Source organism: Bison bison, unplaced genomic scaffold (assembly GCF_000754665.1).
Source record: "Bison bison bison isolate TAMUID 2011002044 unplaced genomic scaffold, Bison_UMD1.0 scf7180017864097, whole genome shotgun sequence".
NCBI lineage: Eukaryota > Metazoa > Chordata > Mammalia > Artiodactyla > Bovidae > Bison > Bison bison.
In genome coordinates this window covers 824355-840365 of record NW_011494669.1, presented here as the reverse complement: position 1 = coordinate 840365, position 16011 = coordinate 824355, and the positions used below count along the sequence as shown (strand labels likewise).

At 35.1% G+C, this 16011-nt stretch overlaps 1 protein-coding gene across 1 annotated transcript in view; it reads right to left on the bottom strand.

The window, feature by feature from the left end:
- Positions 1–16011, bottom strand: part of LIPJ (lipase, family member J) — a 36946-nt gene that overhangs the window by 16267 nt on the left and 4668 nt on the right. Inside the window, exons 2-4 of the mRNA XM_010838481.1 lie at positions 6228–6334; positions 3165–3276; positions 2296–2416 (exon numbers count right to left, since the gene is read on the bottom strand). Coding sequence (XP_010836783.1) covers positions 2296–2416; positions 3165–3269 — 226 coding nt within the window. The 5' untranslated portion in view covers positions 3270–3276; positions 6228–6334. The remainder of the gene's footprint in view (positions 1–2295; positions 2417–3164; positions 3277–6227; positions 6335–16011) is intronic.

Genomic DNA, 16011 nt, shown 5'->3' with positions numbered 1-16011 from the left:
GTTTTCCAAATTTGCTGGCATATTGAATGCAGCACTTTCACAGCATCATCTTTTAGGATTTGGAATAGCTCAACTGGAATTCCATCACCTGCACCAGCTTTGTTCATAGAGATGCTTCCTAAGGCCCACTTGACTTTGCATTCCAGGATGTCTGGCTGTAGGTGAGTGATCACACCATCATGATTATCTGGGTCATGAAGATCTTTTTTGTACAGTTCTTCTGTGTATTCTTGCCACCTGTTCTTTAAATAGCATGTTACATAAGATATATTTTATATTATTACTCCACCTTTCTCACTTCATAAAATAATTTTATACTCACATTTTCACAGATATATTTAATATAGATTTTATCACTAGAACCATTGCTTTAATCACCAGTGTTTCCAGAGTTCTAATTTATACTTCCAAGGTTTTTGAGAAGCAGCAGCTTTGAATAACATAATGTGTGCTCACTGATAACTTTGTTTTACTCCCCAAATTGCCCTTCACACATAATCCACATCATTATCATCATTACTGAATACAGGCATTGTAGCTAGAGTATTGAAAGAACCTTGCATATTATAGCACTTCAATGCTAAAATATTACATTTCCTGTGATGATACAGGAAAGTGATGAATGGTTTGTACAGACACTCTAACAGTGCAGACCAACCCTAGATCCGGAATAACTGGCCTTGATCATCATAGAGAGGTAGGGCTGCTGGGAAAAATTGGGAAAACATATTTGGTATTGAAATGATACACATAGGCATCTTTTGTTACTCCCATGCCTTGTTTTAACTGTAAATGTGCAAGTATGGCAACTATGACATATTAGGGACATAGCGGCCCTTAGGGATAAAGGCCTGGTTTATCAAATAAAGAAAGACAGCCAAGAGGAAGAGAAATTTACAGTGGGTAGTGGAGAGAGGAATGTATGAATACCAGATATGGCATTAGGATTAAACGTAATAGCAGATGAAATCAACTTAATGTGAAAAATATGTAGCTCTGAGCAGTGCAAGCGGTACGTTTACTAGATTATTTTAGTGTCACACCTAGATTCCCTTTGTTAAGCAGCTGAATCATTCTCCAGCTATTGGGACTGGTGCTTCTGAAGGGTTCACTGTTGCCCCTTTCTCTGTGGAACTGCCCCCAGGCTAAGGGGAATTTCCTCAGGCAGACTTTATTTCTTTCTATGGATGTCCTTCTGGCAGTGACTAACTGATACAAGAATGCAAAACAGCTAGCTTCCTAACTTCAAGGTGGGACCGTGTCTGCAGGGCAATTCAGGATTCCTCTGAGACATCATTGTATTAGCTGAGTCTCATCCTTCCTTAGCTCCTTCCCCTGCCTTCCCGTCTTGTCCACATTATCTTCTCATGAAAGTATTCCAATCAATAAATTACATCCACCTATATCCTTGTTTCAGGACTGCTTCTAGAGAACTCTAAGGTACTTACTATATTTTAAAATTATCTTTAAGTCTTTTATTAGTGTTTGAAAAATTGAGTCAAGCCCCGAGGAATGATTACAATAATTATGTCAAAATTTTCTGCCTAGTAGATGTGACCTCTATAAGGATCAAAAATTATATTGGTAGAGGCTACTCAAAATTAATGAATTTTCTCTGAAATGTACCATAATGTTCAAAATGAGAACTTGACAGAGTGTCCTAAAATATGAGAAACAATTTTTTCAAGGAAAAACAGGGAGAAAAGGAAAATTCTCCGGGTTTTTTTTTTGCAACAGTTAGACAAATAAGAAAAGTAGTTAGTATTGTGCTAGTAAGCGGTACATCTAGAATTATTAATATGACCCTAGTGACAAATTCTAGTGCGTTTTTCAGCGTCTTATTCTGCTGACAGTAGTGTATGTAGTACTAGAGTAAAGAGCCATGAGACTGCTACCAAACCTTTTTCTTTGCTATTATTAGAGGAGAGATTCATAGGCACAAAGAAAGAAATTTTTACCAACCATACTTCAAACCTACAGAATAAAGCTACTGTGTTTCAGAGCATTTCTAACCCCTCATTGAACAAAGAAAACTCTAGGTAATCAACATGTATGAGTATGGTGATCCACAAAGAAAACTTGGAAGGACCGTGTGTTCCACCATACTTTAAAACCACTCTGAACAGGAAGCTAAAGAGAGTCAGATTCTCTTTCTGGGGCATATGGAGATATGCATGAGAAGTTAACTGTTCACTTAATTTTTTTAAACCCTTTTCTTATTCTAAACTCACTGAGAAGAAATGGAGAAGTTAAGAGCTTCAGATAATCATCAGTTTATCTTGAACTGAGTGTTACCTGAATTGTTTTCACTGTTTGTTTTCCCATAGGGAATTCGATAAAGGCCAAGGATATAACCATCTTCAGTTGTAATATCATACTCTTCATCTGGGTAGCCCCAGTAGGAAATAATTTGACTCTAGATAAGGAAAAAGCAAACCTTTTAGAATAAGACTGTTAGCGAATTAATGTAAACTAATTAATCTAACCTAATCCCGTGGACAGAGGAGCCTGGCAGGCTATAATCCATGGGGTCACAAAGAGTAGGACATGACTAACTAACACACACAAACACACATTAATGTAATAATGAATCTTTGTATTCTCAATCTTAAGCCTATGTATTTTGTATTTTTTATTTTCACTAATTCAATGATTAATTCAGTAATAAATATTTACAAAACATCTACTAAGCATTAGTCTTCTACACCAGGGGTTCATAGATAAATAAAACAACAACAAAAAATTAAAACCCCTGCATTCAAGGACATATCTCAAGAACTAACCAATTATTTTTTTTCTGACTACTAATCATAGTTTTCCCTATATACCAATATAAAATTTTAAAATGTTTACCCACAAGCGTTTGTTTGTTTATATATATAGCTAAGAATATATACATATGTGGAATTTGTTATGTAAATGCATATATAGAATAGAGAAATGATACGGTTATGCATATTTTCATTTCAGACACAGAATAAAGCAGAAACGGAAACTTAAAGCTATAGGATAGCAGATGAGGAATATTAGTTGACCCATATTCAAAATACATGGATGCAGAGGTATAAACTGACTGTAGATCTATTCAAATAAAACCCCTCAAAACTGAAGAGTAGCATTCCCCGTTACTTTATTAACTGAACATTTATGTCCTAGCAACTTACAATATTCATGCTTGCTTCAGGGTTCACAGATCTTTGTTTTCTAAACACACCATGAGTAGTTCCAAGAATTAGGATGAAAGACATCACCTTGAAAAGGTACCACATTGGGAATCTACACATAAAAAGAGATTTTAATAATATTAAAATTGCAGCAATTATTACTATTTGACTAAATAATTCTGTAAGGTAGGGAATATTACCATTTTCAGATGACAAAACAGAGGCTCTGAAAAATTAAATAAACCTGTCTAAGGATATACAATGTATAACTGGCAATCACGGTTCAGATTTAGGCCTGCGTAACTCCAAAATCCATGTTTTTCCAACTACTCTATTCTGTAGCACAAATTCCCTCTTTAAAGTCTTCTTAATAGTATTGCTTAGCTCAGTTTTAAGAGTTTTACTATATACTGCAGGTTAACTAATATAATTGATATAACTGATATAATAATCCTCTTACCAGACTATTATTTATTTAAAGTATGTTTATAGGTTTTTGGGTTTGGGAGAGGGAAAGGGGACTAATGTGAAGATTAGAAAGCTTGCCTAGCTTACATTCAGCCTCTCAGGGTTTGGAGTTTATTTTGTTTACAGAGATATGACTTTGAGTTTGAGTAACCAAGTTCTGGAAAGCCAGGACACGTAAATCATTTCTAGAAAACTTAGAAAGCAGGGAATCGCAGAGGTCACCATCTAGATTTTCTCCACAGACCTTGGTTTACCAATTTCATGAGCCTTGAAAATGAGCCAGACACTGTATCTGAAAGGATATTATGAGGCATTTTTAAAACTCCCAACTTCACAACTTATAAACTGTGTGACTTAAAGCAAGTTACTTATCCTCTCTGAGCATGTTTTCCTACTTAAAAAGTATGAATAATGCCTACTTCTCAGGTTTGCAATGGCACCCCACTCCAGTACTCTTGCCTGGAAAATCCCATGGACGGAGGAGCCTGGTGGGTTTCAGTCCATGGGGTCGCTAAGAGTCGGACACGACTGAACGACTTCACTTTCACAGGTTTGTTATAAAACTTAAATTTGATAAATGTGACATGATGCTTTTTTAATATAATACTTTATTTTCTTGGGCTCCAAAATTATTGTAGATGGTGTCTGCAGCCATGAAATTAAAAGACGGTTTCTCCCTGGAAGAAAAGCTATGACCAACCTAGACAGCATAATAAAAAGCAGAGATATTACTTTGTCGACAAAGTTTCATTTAGTCAAAGCTATGATTTTTCCAGTAGTCAAGTGTGGATGTGAGAGCTGGATCATAAAGAAAGCTTTTGAACTGTACTGTTGGAGTAGACTCTTGAGAGTCCCTTGGATTGCAAGGAGATCAAACCAGTCAATCCTAAAGGAAATCAGTCCTGAATATTCATTGGAAGGACTGATACTGAAGCTGAAACTCCAATACTTTGGCCACCTGATGCAAAGAACTGATTCACTGGAAAAGACCCTGATGCTAGGAAATATTGAAGGTAGGAGGAGAAGGGGAAGACAGAGGATGAGATGGTTGGATGGCATCACTGACGGGATGGATATGAGTTTGAGTAAGTTCTGGGAGTTGGTGATGGACAGGGAAGCCTGGCCTGCTGCAGTCCATGGGGCCACACACAGTTGGACAAGACTGAGCAACTGAACTGTAATATAATACTAGCCATATAACTAACATTTAATACATATTAGACCATCTTAAGAGAACAAACAAAACACTAGAAATTCAGAAAAATCATTTGCATGCAAATAATTGCTATATCTTATATGTTTGTTAAGCTAGTCTCCAGTGCAATATTTAATAACTTGGTACAAATTAGGTGGATACGAAATTGAGACTATTTATTACTTAAAGTTTCTTTTAATTTAAAGCTTTGATTTATGGAGACTGAACATATCACCTTTGGTCAGAGGTTTACATTATATTTGGTATAATATCTGTGCTTTTCACTGAAGGCAAAAAAGCAAATTTTAAAACAATATTATCAAACTTTTTACCAAAGAGAGAGAAATCTGCTAACTTAAGTGCATTAAAAAAAAGGCTATAACATTTGTAGTCACAACAGTGTTATACAAAGTGTTAATTAAACAGTGTTATGTAAAACGGCAACAACAACAAAAAGTTCAGACTACTTTGTTGATACTGATAAATTCTGAGTTGATATTGATGTTACTAAGTTAACATGAGTTTTCAAATATACTTTGGACCTATGCAATTTTTATACTGGTATTCTGCTTAGAAGTTAAATCAATCCATCTAAAAATATTGGAAATAATTTTGTCAAAGTAGCTGAAAATATATAAGAAATATTACTTATTGATAGTCAATTCAGTTACTGAGACTTCAAAATATATTCAGAACAATTTGGGTACTTAAAACTACTCTTTCACGTATAAATTTTATGGAATCTAAACACATTAAATGTCTGATATAAATTTAGCTCTCAAATTGAAATTTTTTAGGAGTAAAAGGCACACCAATATTTAAAGGCTTAGTATGAAGGAGTTTTTAAATATATCAATGATTTTTTAAGTGCTTATGTTTTAAAATGATCATTTGAATACAGTGGACCACTATTTATTAAATTTATACAGATACCATAGAGTTAGATGTTGTTACTAAAATATCACTTTACCTGTAAAACCTAGTATCTAATCTAGTAATTACTATTACCTCAACTTTAGTCATTGACCATAATTTTTCATCTATGTTGGCTGGTTGGTGAAATACTATGTCATGAACTGGTGCTTTGCTTAGCGTAGGGGCAAACTTTTAAAAGATGATTTTAAAGATGGAAGCGTGACAGAAAACTGAGCTTTGTGCAAGAGTAATCCATTCAAGGTAGCCAATATCTTACATAATGATTTTTAAAGATTATCACACAGTTGAGAAAAGCACTTAAACAAAATTAAACCAAAAAGCTGCATTACTAATAGCACCCATCTGTAACGAAATAGAATTTTCTAAAAGTTGATTTGAGGATCAGTTTTCTTCAGTTTCTGCCATTAAAATCATTAGTTTGACTTTAGATATAACCCACAACAATAAAATACATTGTGCCATACCTCTTTGTTCTTCTTGATTTTAGGTACCTAATAGATGTGTCTTCAAAGTAGTCAATCACATATTGTGCTCCTTTTGGCAAAGGTTGCTAAATATAATCACAGATAAGCTGAAAAAATAAAAATGAGAACATTTAATTTCAGTGCAAAAATCAAACCTGGCATTACATAAATTGGCAACAGAAACTACAACAAATTTTGAAAGAACACTGTTGATACTAATAAATGCTAAGTAGCTTTTCAAGTCACTGTCCCATACGCTACACTAAATACATTCACAAAAATACCCACAGAGGTGGTTAGTGGTAGTTTCCCCCTAGTGCAGTTTTTTTAAAAATCAGAATTATTAAGACATAATTCTAACTCCCTAAAAGTGTTAAAGTAGATTTCTGTTCTTCTGACTGGCAGTCACTGTAATAGCAGTAATGAGTAGTAAACACGCAGTCTATGATGGTATAAAGCAGTTCAAATATAGAAGCGACTGTCATATCATTATTGCTGGGTTTTGAAGATTTCTCCCTATGGAAAACATAAGCAAGTGCTCATTTCTTTCCCTAAAACATATAATAGGAAGAATAATATTGAAGTTTAGCTTAGGTTATTTAAAAATATATGTTGTAAACTCAAGAAAATCAAAAAACTTTTAAGAGGTACCAACAGTAAGTCAATAAAGAAGGTAAAACAGGTTAATAATAAATGCTGTTAGACCTTAAGAAGTAAAAGACTTTTTAAAAAATAAATGAAGAACAAATAAACACAGTAATAACACGGTAGATTTTAATCAACAATATAATAATCATTTGTGAAAGTGGCAGCCACTCAGTCGTGTCCGACTCTTTGCGACCTCATGGACTCATCCACGGAATTCTCCAGGCCAGAACACTGGAGTGGTAGCCTTTCCCTTCTCCAGAGGATCTTCCCAACCCAGGGATCTGAACCCAGGTCTCCCACATTGCATGTGGTTTCTTTACCAACTGAGCCAAAAGGGAAACCCAAGAACACTGGAGTGGGTAGCCTATCCATTCTCCAGGGGATCTTCCCAACCCAGGAATCGAAAAATCATTCATAAATGCTCTCTATATACTGGTTAAACACAGAAATTGTCAAATTGGATTAGAAAGCAAGACTTTACTCTGCAATGTTTATAAGAAAAGTGAAAGTGAAAGTCACTCAGACCTGTCAGACTCTTTGTGACCCCATGGACTATACAGTCCATGGAATTCTCCAGGCCAGAATACTGGAGAGGGTAGCCTTTCCCTTCTCCAGGGGATCTTCCCAACCCAGGGATCAAACCCAGGTCTCCCGCACTGGAGGTGGATTCTTTACCAGCTGAGCCACAAGGGGGGCCTATAAGAAACCTGCATTAAATACAGATTATTATCATCAATAGACAGGTTGAAGAGTAAAAGTGTAAAGCAAGATATGCCAAAAGAAAGCTGGACTAACTATGTTGATTTCAATTATAGTAGACTCAGAATAAGAAATATAGCTAAAAAGCAAGATTACATAACGATATGCAATCAGTTCTCCAAGACGACATAACAATCCTAAATGTGTATGCACCAAACAGCTCAGTGTCCGCTTAGTCCCCTCTGACTCTGTGGTCCTGTGGACTGTAGCGTGCCAGGCTCCTCTGTCCATGGGATTTTCCAGGCACAAATACTTGAGCAGGTTGCCATTTCCTACTCCAGGGGATCTTTCTGACCCAGGGATCAAACCTGTGTCTTTCATGCCTCCTGCATTGCAGGGAGATTCTTTACCACTTAGCCATGTGGGAAGCCTCTGCACCAAAAATATATGTAAGTAAGCATTAAATATATGTAAGCAAGCATTAATAGACTAAAAGGAGAAATAGACAAATTTACGATTATATTTGGAAAATTCAACTCCTCCTTTTCAGTGTTTGATAGAATAAGTAGACAGAAAATCAGTAAAAATATAGATGACCTGGACAATACCTAGCAATCACTTGATTTAACTGACATTTATAAAACATTCTATACAACCATAGCATAATACACATTCTTCTCAAACATACAAAAAAACATTCATCAAGATTGTGGCCAGTAGGAAAGATTTAAATTTAAAGGAATAAAATTCATACAAATTTCTTGGGCCATAACAAAATTAAAATAGCAATCAATAATAAAAGTTATCCAGAAAGTACCCAAATACTTGGAAATTAAATAATACATTTCTAAGTAATCCATAGGTTAAAGAAGAGGGACTTTTAAAAATATTTGAGAGGCTTCCCTAGTGGCTCAATGATAAAGAATCTGCCTGCCAATGCAGGAGACACAGGTTTGCTCCCTGGTCGGGGAAGATCCCACATGCCACATAGCAACTAAGCCCTTGTTCCACAGTTATTGAGCCTGTACTCTAGAGCGCAGGAATTGCAACTACTGAAGCCCACTCTGTCTGCAACAAGAGAAATCACTGCAATCAGAAGCTTATGCACTGCAACTCAGAGTACCCCTCCACACGCACTCACCGAAACTAGAGAAAAGCCTGCACAGCAACAAAGACCCAGCCTAGCCAAAAAGAAATAAATAAAGCTATAAAAAACATTTTAACTAACTGAAATTGAAAATACAACAATATCAAAATTTGTGTGGTGCAGCTAAGCAATACTTAGAAGGAAATTTATAGCAATAACTACTTACATGAGAAAATAAGAAAGGTAAGAAAAACAAGTAATTGAAGTTTTTACCCATAAAAGCTAGAGGGAAAAAAGCAAACTACAATTAAAATAAAAATAGAAGGAAAGAAATAATAAAGATTGGCAAGAAATCAAAGAAAAGGAATGAAAGACAAATAGAGGAAATCAATGAACCAAAAGCTGATCCTTTGAAATGGTCAAAAAAAACTTTTAGTCAGGATGACCAAGAAAAAAGAAGAAAATGTAAAATACCCATATCAGGAATGAAGAAAAAAAACAAAATGTGCTACTGATCCCACAGATATTAAAATTAATTATAATAAGGGACTACTTAACTCTATGTTCATAAACTTGAAAACATAAATGAAATACAATAATTCCTTAAAAAGAGAAACTATTAATGTCAAAACTCACACCCCCCCAAAAAAGTGATAACCTGAATATTCCAGTATCTATTTTATAAATTAAATGTATAGCATAAAAACCTTCTGAAAAAGAAAAATCCAGGTCAGATAGTTCACTGCCAAACTTCACCAAATATTAAAAAAAAAAAAAATTCTTTACAACTTCTTCCAGAAAATAGAAGAGAAGGGTATCCTTTCCAATTAATTAAAAAAAAATTGTATTGGCATATAGTTGATTTCCTTTCCAATTAATTGTATAAGGTCACATTATGAAAGAAGAAAACTATAGACCAATTTCCCCCATAAATATAGATTCCAAGACTCTCACTAAAATGTTATCAAAATACATCCAGCGATATATTGAAAAAATACATCTCAGTCTAGCGGGGTTCATCCCACAAACAAAAGACTGATTCAACATTCAAACATCAATTAGTGTTATTTACCATATTAACAGGCTAAACTGAAAAAAAAAAAAAAAAAACAACCTCAGAAGATGCAGAAAAGTTAATCATTTAGTTAATCATTTAGTCATAAAACTTCTCAACAAATTATATATCGAAAGACACTTCCTTAAACTAATAAAGGTTACAGTTCCAATCATACTTGGTAAAAGACTGAATGCTTTCTTGATAAGAATTAGGAGCAAGAAAAGAGGTCCTTTCTCTCCACTTCTATTCAACATTGTACTGAAAGTCCTAGCCAGTGCGATTAAGCAAGGAAAAAAAATAAAAAATAAAGGCATACCTGATTATCTATGTAGAAAATCCTAAAGAATCTATGTATACTTTAAAAATTTACTTAAAAAAATAAGTGATTTTTAGAGGATTAAAGATAAAAGATAATATAGAAGAGTCAGCAATAAACACTTGGAATTTAAAATTTTAAAAATCCCAATTATAATAGCACTTTCCTTTCCATCATAAATGGCTACTTGTATAAATCTAAAAGCCCAATTAAAAGAGATTGTCAGATTGGATCAACAGGAAAGCTGCTCTCAAGAAATTTGCTTTAAAGATACAAGCATAATTATAGTAAAACTGTAAAGAGGGAAAATAATATGACAAACTAATACTAATCAAAAGAAAGCTATATTAATATCAGGCAGTACAGATTTTAAAGGAAATTATAACCAGTGATAAATAGTACAATTTCAAAATGATAAACAGATCAATTCAGTGACAGTTTATCAATCTACATATTTATATTTGTCTCTCTCTAAAAAGAGAGTCAGGAGTCAAAAACCCAGACCTGATAAAGCTGTAAGGAGAAAGACTTATGTATTTATATTCTTATTTACAGTTAGAAATATTAATTTATAACTGATAGGGCACATATATAGAAAATCAGTAAGGATTTAGAAGGGCTGAAGAACACAATTCTTATTAAAATCTAAGGCATTTTCATAGAAATTAAGCTCTTTTTAGACAGTATATGGAAATGGTGAGAACCTCAAAGAGTCGAAATAATTTTTAAAAAGAAGACAATTGGAATAGTCACAGTAACCAAATTTAAGACTTATTTATTGTAAGGCTAAAGTTATCAAGAGAGTGTGGCACTGGCAGAACAAGAGAGATAAATGGATGAGAACAGAGTTTAGGATAGATCTACATTTACATGGTCAATTAATTCTCAACAAAGATGCAAAGGCAATTCAGTCTAAAACACACAGTGCTGAAACAAATATTCATATGCAAAGGTATGAACTTTGATCCATATCTAACATCAAATACAAAACTTAACTTAAAAAGGACCATAGACCTACAAATCTGGAAAACTCAGCAGTGGTCACAGGATTGGAAAAGGTCAGTTTTCATTCCAATCCCAAAGAAAGGCAATGTCAAAGAAGGTTCAAACTACTGCACAATTGCACTCATCTCACATGCTAGCAAAGTACTGCTCAAGATTCTCCAAGCCAGGCTTCAACAGTATGTGAACCATGTACTTCCAGATGTTCAAGCTGGATTTAGAAAAGGCAGAGGAACCAGAGATCAAATTGTCAACATCTGCTGGATCATCAAAAAAGCAAGAGAATTCCAGAAAAACATCTACTTTTGTTTTATTGACTAAGCCAAAGCCTTTGACCATGTGGACCACAACAAACTGTGGAAAATTCTGAAAGAGATGGAACACCAGACCACCTGACCCTGCCTCCTGAGAAATCTATATGCAGGTCCGGAAGCAACAGTTAGAACTGGACATGGAACAACAGACTGGTTCCAAATAGGAAAAGGAGTACATCAAGGATGTATGTTGTCACCCTGTTTATTTAACTTATATGCAGAGTACATCATGAGAAATGCTGGGCTGGAGGAAGCACAAGCTGGAATCAAGATTGCTGGGAGAAATATCAATAACCTCAGGTACACAGACGACACCCCTTATGACAGAAAACAAAGAACTAAAGAGCCTCTTCATGAAGGTGAAAGAGGAGAGTGAAAAAGTTGGCCTAAAGCTCAACATTCAGAAAACTAAGATCACGGCACCTGATCCCATCACTTCATGGCAAATAGATGAGGAAACAATGGAAAAAAGTGAGAGACTTAATTTTGGGGGGCTCCAAAATCACAGCAGATGGTGACTGCAGCCATGAAATCAAAAGACACTTGCTCCTTGGAAGAAAAGCTATGACAAACCTAGACACCATATTAAAAAGCAGAGACATTACTTTGCCAGCAAAGGTCCTAGTCAAGGCTATGGTTTTTCCAGGAGTCATGTATGTATGTGAGAGTTGGACTGTGAAGAAAGCTGAGCGCTGAAGAATTGATGCTTTTGTACGTGGTGTTGAAGACTCTTGAGAGTCCCTTGGAAATGCAAAGAGATCCAACCAGTCTATTTTAAAGGAAATCAATCCTGAATATTCATTCGAAGGACTAATGCTGAAGCTGAAACTCCAGTACTTTGGCCACCTGATGCGAAGAACTGACTCTTTGGAAAAGACCCTGATGCTGGCAAATATTGAAGGTGGGAGGAGAAGGGGATGACAGAGGATAAGATGGTTGAATGGCATCACCGATGCGATGGACATGGGTTTGAGTAGGCTCCAGGAGTTGGTGAAGGACAGGAAAGCCTGGCATGCTGAAGTCCATGGGGTCGCAAAGAGTCGGACATGACTGAGCGACTGAACTGAACTCAATAACACTATAAAACTTCTGGAAGAAAACGTAAGAGAAAAGTCTTCATTACCTTGAGGTATACATCCAGTATTTCTTTGATAGAAGACAAAAAGTAGAAACCATGTAAGTTAAAAATGGATAAATTAAGGACATCTGCACTTGGAAAGATGCTGATAATATAATGAATAGAAGTCATAGACAAGAAGAAAGCATTTGCCAGTCACACATTTTATTTGTATCCAAAATATATAATAAACTCTGTAAATTCAGTGATAAGAAAATAAACTACCCAATTTATTTAATAGGTAGAAACTTTGAACAGACACTTCACAGAAGTAGATATATGAATGGCAAACGACCACATGAAAAGATGGTCAATATCAAACATCACTGGAGAAATTAAAATTAAACCCTTACTGAAATGCCATCACACACTTATTAGAATGGCTAAAGTTGAAAGGTTTGGTCATATTCAATGATATTAAGGATGGGGAATAACTGGAATCTTCAAATGGTTCTGTTAGAATGTAAAATGGAAAAGCCATTTTGGGAAACAGTTTCACTTGATAGTTCCTTTCAAAGTTGAACACACATCTACCATATAATTAGACTATTCTACTCCCAGATATTCACACAAGATAAATGAAAGCCAATATTCATATAAAGACTTTTATATGTCATAGCAGCTTTATTTTTCATAGTAAAAAACTAGAAACAACCCAAATGTTCATCAGGAGGTGAACAGATAAACATACTACAATATATCCATATAAAGAAATATGTTTATCCATAAAAAGAAATGAACTGACACATTTGACAACACGAATTTCAAAATAATCATGCCAAATAAAGTCAATGAAAACAATACAAATAACAATAAAATAATAACATTTATAGAAACAGTATTTTTTTACCACAAGTGTGTGAAATTAGAAATCAACTACAGAAAGAAAACCAGGAGAAGAACAAACACAGGGAGACTAAACAGCAGGCTATTTAAAAAATGAATTCAAAGAGGAAATAAGAAAATACCTCAAGACAAATCCAAATGGAAACAAAGTTTTCCAAAATCTATGGGATGCCACAAAAACAGGTATAAGAGGGAAGTTCACATATATACACATACTTTACTATACACTTGAAATTAACACAGTATGTGCATTAGCCATACTTCAATAAAAAACTCAAATTACATTAAGGAATAATCTAAAATAGCTCGATGGGGCTATTCATCTTGATTTTATGCCATCTAAATACTGTTAGATATGCCATTAATGATTATGTAAATTATCAATGAAATAAATAAGGACAGAAAGTGCTGTGAACCACATTATCAGATATTCTTTGTTCACTGACATTGTATTTTATATCATTACAGTAATATTATATCATAGAAAAGAACTCTCTGAGAAAATATGTTTAATATTGATGTCACACCACTAAGTTACCATTCAGCTTGTCTTCCTTTAAGTATTATCCTCAAAAGTCTGGATATCTTCTAGGCAAAGAGTTAGTGAACTCTCAGTCTCTGAGAATTCTAATTTGGATTCCAGTTGCCAAAGATACTGTATTGAACATGACAGTGTTTCTGTCCTCTTGGTGCTTAAATTCTAGTGAGAGAGAACTAAACTAAATAAATAGTTAAACAAGTAAAAAGCAAGTTCACTTCTAAAGGTAATTAAGTGATATTAAGAAAATAGGTTAATGGAAAAGAGGGTCACTGGGTGGCTATTTTAGGTCAAGTGGTTGGGGAAGACCTCTTTAGGTAACTTTTAAGCTTGACTTGAATATCAGGAGGAGCCAGCATTGCAGAAAATTGGGAAGAAGTAAGGCAAAATGCCAAGATGAATAGGAAGAGTAAATATAAGTACATCTGTCCCAGCTGTTTTACAATACTACCTTCTCTAGGTCATTGAGTCATTCACACTTCTCTCGGAAAGATACACCACTGCTAGTAGCCAACCATGCACCCACACAACCTTAAAGTTATCGCTCTGAATTAATATAATCCATTTTGGTGGTTAGGAGTGTAGGTGGGGAGGGTGGCTCTATCACTCCCTGAAGACTAAACGTGATAAGAAATCACAAGCCACCGTGGTTACTTCTACTGAATGGTCATAACATTCCCAAATTGTGGATAACTTTTTAAAAATGATATTGCTGATCATAGGGGGAAAGAAACAGAGAGTGAAGAATTAATGCACATTCACAACTACTGGCAGCACAATTCAAAAAGTATACCTAATACTCAAGACAACATAAGCAAATGCTTCCCACTTCCACAGACAAGTGGGAAATCTGAGAATATGTTCACAGGAACTAAAATAACTCAACTTAGTTGTGAAAGTGAAAGTGTTAATAGCTCAGTATCTAGCTCTTTGTGATCCCATGAACTGCAGCTTGCCAGGTTCCTCTGTCCATGGAATACTCTAGGCAAGAATACTGGAGTGGGTCGCCGTTCCCTTCTCCAGGAGGTCTTCCCAACCCAGGGATCAAACCTGGGTCTTCCACATTGCAGTCAGATTCTTTACTGTCTGAGCCATCAGAGTAGCCCCGACTTAGTAGCACAAGACATATAAAGACTACCGAGATAAGATATAAACATAGACTTGAGAAATATCACTGAATATTTTTTAAAAACCAATTATTGGTGCGTCGTTGATTTACAACGTTGTGTTCGTTTTAGGTGTACAGCACAGTGAGTCGATTATACATATACCTATATCTGCTCGTTTCTTTTTTTTTTAAGATTCTTTTCCCACATAGGGCATTGCACAGTACTGAGTAGAGTTCCGAGTTATACAGCAGGTTCTTCTTAGTTATCTATTTTATATATAGTAGTGACTGAATATTTTTATACCAAGTAGTTGAACTTTCATCTGTATGAGACTGAGAATTACTAAAAGTTATTTGAGAATGGCAATGACCAATCTAGAAACTTGATGCAGAACAGAGATTAGGAGCAGAGAGGTCAGTTAGAAAGCTACTATAATAATTAAATTAAGAACTAATGACTGTTTGAACATAAGTAATGAAATAATCTGCATTTAGATGCTTATATCTTTCCTTTTCTCCTTTGCTTTTCGCTTCTCTTCAGAGTTCCAAAGAATAGCAAGGAGAGATAAGAAAGCCTTCCTCAGCGATCAGTACAAAGAAATAGAGGAAAACAATAGAATGGGAAAGACTAGAGATCTCTTCAAGAAAATTAGAGATACCAAGGGAACATTTCATGCAAAGATGGGCTCTATAAAGGACAGAAATGGTATGGACCTAAAAGAAGCAGAAGATATTAAGAAGAGGTGGCAAGAATACACAGAAGAACTGTACAAAAAAGATCTTCATGACCAAGATAATCATGATGGTGTGATTACTCACCTAGAGCCAGACATCCTGGAATGTGAAGTCAAGTGGGTCTTAGAAAGCACCACTACGAACAAAGCTAGTGGAGGTGATGGAATTCCAGTGGAGCTATTTCAAATCCTGAAAGATGATGCTGTGAAAGTGCTGCACTCAACATGCCAGCAAATTTGGAAAACACTGCAGTGGCCACAGGACTGGAAAAGGTCAGTTTTCATTCCAATCCCAAAGAAAGGCAATGCCAAAGAATG